This window comes from Formica exsecta, unplaced genomic scaffold (genome assembly GCF_003651465.1).
Source record: "Formica exsecta isolate Colony F162 unplaced genomic scaffold, ASM365146v1 scaffold327, whole genome shotgun sequence".
In the NCBI taxonomy this organism is placed as follows: domain Eukaryota; kingdom Metazoa; phylum Arthropoda; class Insecta; order Hymenoptera; family Formicidae; genus Formica; species Formica exsecta.
This window is the reverse complement of record NW_021850525.1, coordinates 48,737-57,934: the sequence shown is the minus strand read 5'-3', so window position 1 is coordinate 57,934 and position 9,198 is coordinate 48,737. Positions and strand designations below refer to the sequence as shown.

At 31.1% G+C, this 9,198-nt stretch overlaps 1 protein-coding gene across 1 annotated transcript; it reads right to left on the bottom strand.

Annotated features, from left to right (window-relative positions):
* Positions 1 to 1,847: 1,847 nt before the first annotated feature.
* Positions 1,848 to 5,645, bottom strand: LOC115238190 (protein sevenless-like). Its single transcript, XM_029811791.1, has 5 exons — positions 4,779 to 5,645; positions 3,965 to 4,109; positions 3,302 to 3,395; positions 2,916 to 3,181; positions 1,848 to 2,834 (listed from the first exon to the last, which is right to left on the bottom strand). The coding sequence occupies exons 1-5, from the start codon at positions 4,866 to 4,868 to the stop codon at positions 2,623 to 2,625; spliced, it is 807 nt and encodes a 268-aa protein (XP_029667651.1). The 5' UTR covers positions 4,869 to 5,645; the 3' UTR covers positions 1,848 to 2,622.
* Positions 5,646 to 9,198: the final 3,553 nt, after the last annotated feature.

Genomic DNA, 9,198 nt, shown 5'->3' with positions numbered 1-9,198 from the left:
TTATGTTAATTTATTATTTTTTATAACTTTTGATCTTAATTACAAAGCTAAATGAAGTTATTGAAAAATTTAAAATCAGTACAAATCTTTAATGAAAATATTGTTCATTTATAACAATGAAAATTTAAATACACAAGGCTCAAATGATGAAATCAATAAACCCAAGAAGGAAATGCCAATAAAAGCCCGGATGCGGTATTTATTGCATAAAAATTGTGTGCTGTTTCTTTAGCAAAAGATGTTGATAGTCACGATATAAATCCGCAAATGAATCGAAAGACTCAGAATACGGGCCTATAAAAATGAGGATGAAAATGAAAGAAATAAAGTTACTTACAAAAACATAATTGATGTCCAAGTTAATTAAAAGCTATTCAAGACTCTTCGAAAAATTTTTATGTTTAAAACCCGTTGAAAATGTTGTTTGAAAACACATGATTAGAAACAGAAAGCAGAGTGGTCTAGCAACCTGCTCGATGTCTAATGAGGAAACCGTCACAAGGAAAGAGGACAACAGAGTTAAACATACGAGATAATAATAAATATTATAACACAAAATCAGAAACAAAAACCTGGTTAAAAACGAAACATAGGAAAGAACAAGGGAGAGAAAAAAAAGAAAAGAAGAAACATTAGGAGCATTTGTTTATGATAAGAAGGTAAGAATGGTCCAAAAGAATCGTGTGAATCTTGAAGATTTATGCTATTTTCTTGTTGCTTAATGTATAGCATTTTCGATATGACGGAAGAGAATCTTTTCGTCTAATATTCGGACGTTATCCCAATCAAATTCATGCCCTGTGAGATGTTCCGTAATTACCAAGTGACAAGAAAAATCACGTTTTATATTAAGGTGATGTTCTCTTATCCTTGTTGTTAATTGTCGACTCGTTTGGCCTACATAAGACGCATCGCAGTCACGGCAACAGATCTTATATACCACATTATTACGATTTAAAGCCGGAAGAGAATCTTTATATGTTTTAATAATGTTAAGTTTATTGACACACACGTATGTCATAGCTTTCTCGGTATTTTTAATTACTGGCATTAATCTTTCTGTGACACTTCTTACGTAAGGGATTGTAAAAAAGAAAGGAATGGCAAAAAGGGAAACTGGGAGGGGTAGTGGAACTGGAAGGAGAATTGAAGCTAGCCCTTTTATTAATTAAGGATTTAATTCTGTTACGGATGGTCATAAAAATAAAATCTACAGAGTAGTCATTTTCCATAAGGATGTTGATAATTAGATTAAAATTTTTTTCATGGAATTGTGGATGCGATAAGCGGAAGATCCGATCCACTAAGCCGATAATAACACCCTTTTTGTGATATGTCGGATGTCGTGAATAAAAATTTATAAACCTTTTCGAGAATTTAAAAACATCATCTCAATATAAACCGTGATTTTTCTTGTCACTCAGTAATTACAAAACATCGACTCACAGAGCATGAATTTGATTGGGATAACATCTGAATATTAGACGAAGAGCCTTCTTATATCGAGAGACTCATACTGAAAATGTTATACATTAAGCAACAAAAAAATAGCATAAATCTTCAAGATGACACGATTTTTCTGGACCATTCTTACCTTCTTATCATAAACAAATGCTCTTAATGTTTCTTCTTTTCTGTTTTTTTTTTCCCTTGTTCTTTCCCATGTTTTGTTTATAACCTTGTTTTCGTTTCTGATTTTGTGTTATAGTATTTGTTATTATCTCGTATGTTTTATTATGTTGTCCCCTTTTCTTGTGACGGTTTCCTCATTAGACATCGAGCAACTTGCTAGACCAGTCTGCTTTCTGTTTCCAATCATGTGTTTTCAAACAACATTTTCAACGGGTTCTAAACAAAAAAAAATGTTCAAAGAGTCTCGCATCGCTTTTAATTAATTTGGACATCTTTTTTGTTTTTGTAAGTAACTTTATCTCTTTCATTTTTATCCTCATTTTTATAGTCTTTCGATTCATACTCATCGCAGCGTTGCATCTTGCATCTTGCATTTTTTACTAATTTCGCTATCCTTATTTCCTCAACTCCATACGCTTATACTGGACTCACATTTTTTTTCGACATTAAAAGCTTCACCATCGGTTTTCTTATTACGGATGTGATGTCACTCGATTGCTCGCACCCGCCTCCAACATTTTGCCTAAAAGCATAATTAAGCGGCCGTCTGATGAGCTTAACCCACGCGGAATCTTACAGTCATCTGCGATCCATTGGATAATCTTGTAAGCGCTGTATAATGTTAGTTAATAGTATAAGTTGCGTTCCGGATACATTACTCCACCTCACGAGTTCTCGGTTTTTGTATTAATATTAGATTATTACCATTGATAAAGATCCGAAGCGGGCCGTAACGTTTGGTGTTTGTCATTTTATAATGTTTATTTGCGAACTTATATCGTGACCATCAACATCTTTTGCTAAATAAATAGCACACAACTTTTACGCAATAAATACTACGTCCGGGCTCTTATTGGCTTTTCTCTCTTGGATTTATTGATTGTTTATTTATTTCATATCGAAAATTAACATACCCTATAGACGGTAGTATATTTTAAAAAATGCGATTATATAACTCGGTTTTTACTTTCAAAATCTTATCATATTTGACTATGCCATTTTCCACATTGTTAAGTCGAGCTTCACGATATAATACGATTCATTTCCGTCAAATTCTGTCCAGTACAGATTTCTTGCTACCCAATCGATGCAGAGATAGTGCACAACAAATTGAAGCTTAGCTATTTTTGTAATATATTTTTCACTCATCTCCAATATCATCAGCTCTCTCTCTTTATTGGTCCAATAGATTTTATGTTCCGCTATGGAATACGTGGCATGAAAAATGTCATCCTTAACGAGATTAACGTTGATTTTTGAATACATATCCTATATATCGATACCGTTTCGCGTTATCATCAATAATTGCGGTATTGGATTTTCGTGCGTAGTCGATACATCAATTAAATCTGTGTAAAGACCGGCACCAACTTTAGTATGCGCTCGTACTTGAAAGTAGTACGTCGTATTAGGTTTTAGATTATGCACCGTGCACTCCAATACTACATTTTTGTTGTCACAGATTTGAATTTTTTTTAGATTCTCGATGAACCAACACTGCACTGTGTATCCTTGTATTACTTCGTCTGTAAATTCAGGTTTGTTCCATCTGTAAAAAAATAATATTTTAGCCTTTTTATATTTAGTAAAATGATAACAGAATCAACGTTTTTATATGTATATGTCATTAAATTTAAAAAAATACAGTCTGAGACTTTAGATTTTTTACCTGAATGTCACAGAAATGTCGTCTTCTTTACTTAAGAATCGATTATAAAACTCTACAAATGCTCTGGGACATGTTGGTTTGCTCAAAATGTTTTCTAGAAATTTTAAAATTGCACATATTGGCATAATTATATACAAGAACATTAAGTTGTATATGTCAGTAATTCAGAAAAAAAAACAATTTAAAGTAAAAATAAAAGCAAGAAAGAGAAACGTAAATTACAAAATATGGAAATTAGCATACCAAGTGTTGATTTTTTAAATAATAAAATAATATAAAAAAGTTTGCGCGTTTTATAAAACTCAAAAAAGTAATTGTTAATGAACAAAAACAAATACAAAGTTTTTAATAATGCATTAAACATTTTTCGGAAATATTTTATTGATTGAGAAATCAGAAGTACAATTTTTGTGATTGTTCTAAAAAAAACTGTCAAAATTAATTAATATAATTAACTGCTTTATATTAAATCTTGATTAATTTTACATATAATATGTGGATTCTTTTTTTTGCGACAAAATGAAATTTATATCCTTCTCGCTGTTGAAAGATATATTTTTTTTTAGATTTTACTTTTACTTTTTCTTAAATGTAAATTATATTTATAATTTTTGTTGTCGTAGACTTTTTTTTTAACGATTTATGCATTTTTTTGCAACTTACCTTTATTAGGTTTTCGGATCACAGACATATTTGCAAATGTAATCTCATCAATTTTATTTCTCACACTCACACTCTTAGGATGACTCCGGTCAAATTTAAAGTTTTGTAAAATGTGATAATCATTGTTTTCGGATACTGAAATATCCTTTTCTTGTTTGTTTAATCATATAGACGTGATAATTTTCTTTATACTTCCTTGATTGATAATGTGTTTAAAACATACAGAATAGTTACTATTTTTTTTTAAATTTGTTTTTATTGTTTTTCAAGACTTTTTTTAATATATATATAACTATCCTTAACATAAAAAAAATGCTGATTTTCTAAATTAATTTTGTTAAATGAAAACTAATTTAGTACAAATCTTATTATATTAATAAATGGTTATAAATATTTAAAAAAATAAAGAGGTCTTAGGACTTGAAGAAAATCACACAAAAATCAGTTCAAGTGTCATTATATGTATGTATTAATATAGCGGAGAATAAACAGAAAATCTCATATTGAGGCTAAAAATACTTATTTTTAAAAAAGCAAAGAGAAAGATACAAAGATAATACAGTTCAGTTTCAATACACTATTTTAATTAAGCTTAATTTTGTACTATAAAACATCTACTTATAAACAAAATTTACAAGATTTATACATCCCCTTTTTTCAAAACATCACATATACTCTTCTAGTGTCTTATGTTTATATAATTTTATTTTATTAATATGCAGTACATATTTTATTATCATATACAATTTTAGTAACCCAAATGAACTATTAGCTATAATAACAGTTAATTTTATTCAACAAAGCAATCTCTTACCTGTATGAAGTCTGAATCCGGATGCTTTGACAAGATATCCGCTTTCGCTAATATTAACACTTTCAGTAAAATATATACCGTTTCTGACATAATAATTTTTTTTTTGTTGTAAATACTTGCGCTCAATCTGTTTCCGCGCAATCCTTGGCAGCTCAACTATGAATAGTGATTTTATCGATATTCTAGATAATGTGCAACTGTGCTAATCGAAACGATGTTTTCTTATGTATATTATTTTTTGAAATTTGTTTAGTACATCAATTATGAGATCTCTTCTAACGATACTTTCCAAAATTTTTTTTTATAACCAATCACTATGTATTTTACATATATATATACTATACGTGCTTTTGAGAGTCCACTATTCGTGCACGTCGTTCTTGACAGACTTTTGACTCTTGACTAACTTATGTATCATACGGTTCTAATCGAGCGACACATAACGCCATTGCGTATTTGTATTTGATTGGTACCATCATAAATCATCAGCCTGAATAATCGATTTAAATTAAGCATTTTTGCCGTAACATTATTTTTTATTTGCTGCATTCCACTTGCAACTCATTTACTTCTATGAAGATATTTGTTGCTACTTTAAAAAAAGCTAGACTTTCTACGATTTGTTTAATTTCACATTATTAATATTATTAATGAGTAATTAACGTTCATAAATAATATGTAACCACGTATATCGCGACAATAAACTTCGAAGAGCATATTTCGCAACGAAGGCATTTGTTGGGTGAGGAGGTTTGAGTACTCTAATGAACCTAAGAACTATGCCGGCGGTAACGTAATTACTGCTACCAGTGATCCAGTGTTACGGTGATCCTACGATCACTCATGCCGAACAGGTCGAGAGAGAAGAGTGAGACTAAGAGAGATAGTTATATTTATTATGTCAAAATTTTTGAATAAGATAGAAGCAAATGAGATAATCGAGGGAATAAAGAAAAGGGGGCTTCAGTGGTTTGAATATCTTTTAAGAATGCCTGAGAATAGATAACCGCAGAAAATATTTCGATTGACACCACAGGAAGAAGGAAACGCAACAGGCCCCTACGATCTTGAGACAACAAAATTTGATAATCCACCAAAATACAAGGACTTGAAGAAGAGGATGCATTGGACAGTATCGCCGAGAAATTATATAAACGTGAAAAAATTAATTAAATGTTAATGATCAAAACTTCTTCATTTTCGAAAAAGTACTGTTAAAACTATAGAAAAATGAAGTATTTATCAAATTTTAAGAAATTATTAAAGCTTTCAAGTGAAATTCACAAATTTAAATAATCGCAGGCTAGTAAGAGCCAGACACGGATAGTAGTGCATCAGTTTCATAGAAAAATAAGTTTTCTATGATTATGTGCGCAGGACACAAAATTTTACTTGATCTTTTACCAAGTGTAAATTAATCTCAATTTGAAATTTATAATAACACGATTCAGCAACTTCACCCCGATATTTTTCTTCTTTTCGTCTCTCCAGGGAGGTAAAGAAGGGTTATTATAAATCTTGTATTAAGATTAATTTACACTTAGTATAAAACCAAGTAAATTTTCATGGCCTGTGCACATAATCAGTTGCAGGGAAAACTTCTTTTTCTATGAAACTGACGCACTACTATCCGCGTCTGGCTCTTACTAATCCGCGATTATTAAAATTTGTGAAGTATTTATAATTGAATAAACCTTCGCATTTCGGAAATGACAATTTTTCATATGTTGTATAAAGATATATTCAAGTCTCGAGAGAGGTAAATTTTTTTGCGATTCTGTCTTCTTATTTAATGTTTTGAGTAACACCCCACGGGATACAAAAGAAACCTTTAACATTTTTACGCTGAAAAATATTGCAAGAGATATTACTATTCTTCGCATAATATTTTGCGAAATCCTAATAGTATATCTATCATTGGGCAATCACATAAACGTGAAAAAAATAACAATAATCAATAGAAAGATTTTAGGAGCAAATATCGGATGTTCGTGTAACAAAAATTCACATTTAAAAAACAAATTTACGCAACATTTAATATGTTACTCAATAAAATAGAATATTAATGGACATACAAAGTACAATATATATGTAATGTGAATAATATAATAAAATTAATAAGAAAACTATTTATAAAAGAAAATTAATGAAAACGTAAATTATAAGAAAAAATCGTAGACGTTTCTGTCTTAATCTGGATTCTCTTCAATGTAGAAGATAGCTTCATATTACATATAAAAAGCAACGGTCAATGAATAAAAATTAAGATAACGCAGTTAACAAAGTAAAATACCATAGTGGATCGGTTGTTAAATATATTGAATTTCTCCAACGACTTTCCAGTGGAAAAACAATTAGCATTGTCCCCCACATAGTTGTGCCAAAAACTTGCGGTCGAGAATACGATTAATAACCATGGATCGTCTAAAAAATGTTTATGGTAGTGATGGAATAATGCTGAATAAAACAAAAATCTTGAGTCTCACCGATAGAAGGTTAATACCAGGAGAAAATCGAAATGCTTAACTGACATAGAACATCACATTGTGTGGTATGTCTTATGTTAAATTGCCGCGCGAACAAAAGATATAAACAAAAAATAGATTTCCGCGTTTCGGAAATTACAATTTTTCGTATGTCATATAAATATATATCTAAATCTCCGGAAAAAAGTATTATTTTCGCATTTCCGACCTTTTAATTAAAATTCTGAGTGAAAATCCATAAGATAGAAAAGAACATTCTTAACATTTTATACCGAAAAAATTAATTAACGCTGACAACAATAAAACCTCCTTGAAAAACGATAAAACACGGTTAAAACTATAGAAAAATATAATAATTAATTATGCTTATATAAATTTATAATTTGTAACTTTTAATGTGCATCGGTGCGCATTAGTGCAAAGATATGTTTGATGTCATTTTTATCGCAAAAATCTCATTAATTCATTAAAATTATTTTTAAACCGATAAAATGCAAGTAGGAACCTCTCTCAAAGTAAGAACTGAAGTGACAGACATCCAAATTATAAATTACTAGCACAACACAACGCGCGCTTCGCGCGCGCTATTTATTCTTTTTCATTAAATAATAATATTTAACAATATATTTAATAATACTGAACTATATTATTACCTGATATTATATTTATTCTCCACCTTTGTTCCTTTTGTCTCCCTGCCTCTCTTTTGGTTATACTTTTTCTTCTTTAATTTTAACTCTCTCTTTTTCTCTCTCTCTCCCTTTCTCTCTCTTACTTATTCTTCCTCTTCTTTAATTTTAAATAAACTATCCTTTTTTTACATTCTAATCTGGTACCATTGCATAAACCTTCACTGATACTAAGATTTCTAATAAGCATAACAATAGTGTATTTTCTTAAGCGTAATTCATGAGGTGGAAGACACGTTGGGTTTAAAGAGTTAAGATATTCTATCAGAATTATTTCATGTATATCTTCATTATCTCAAGTCTAGTAAAACATTAAAAAAAAAAATAAATATATACAAAATATTGCTTATATTCTCTCTCTCTCTCTCTCTCTCTCTCTCTCTCTCTCTATTGCTTATTTTTTCTCTTTTTTAATTTAAAATAAACTATCCTTTTTTTGCTTTCGCTCTATCTTTCTCTCTTTCTCTTAGTCTCTTAAAATTAAATAAATTAGATAATAATAATTTTTAGTAATATGTTTTAATACTATTTAACAATATATTTAATAATACTTAACAATATTATTACCTGATATTATATTTATTCTCCTTCTTTTTCCTTCTGTCTCTTTCTCTCTCTCTCTCTTTCTCTCTCTCTTTTATACGTCTTTTCTTCTTCCTTTTTGTCTCTATATTAATTAAATATATTTAACTTTGTTTTCTTTAACTCTATTTTCTTTAACTGTCAAACTGTCAAAAGACATAAACTGTCAAATTGTCAAACGAGTGAAGCAAGCGTAAATACAACAAGCTCGCCGCGCAACTCGACAACCAATCAGACACAAATGGCAAGAACACGTGCGATACATATCGACTCAAAACGCACACTTCTCGGTACGTTCAGAGTGAAGCGAGGGGGGGATTTAAGGCGGGAGAAGGCACGAACCAAGCATCCATCTCTTCCGTAGCAGCGCCACTGTCGTATCTGTGTAGGGCGTTTACACACTTCCTCAGCCCGACAAATAATTGTTAGAAAACAACATTTGCGGGTCGAAGGTGTGTTAGAGGCCCTCTTTCCATCATAGGCCCTCCCCTTCGGCGCGGGTGGCTGCCAAGAGGCGGCCATCCCGTGGTCTGAGGACTTGGAGGTTTCAGAGGACGAGATGGCCGGTGTGATCCGTCGGTTGAGACTCCGGGGCAATAAGGCCCGGGCCCCGATGGGATCCCCGGCCGGGTCTGGGTCCTGGCTTTGGCCCAACTGCACGGG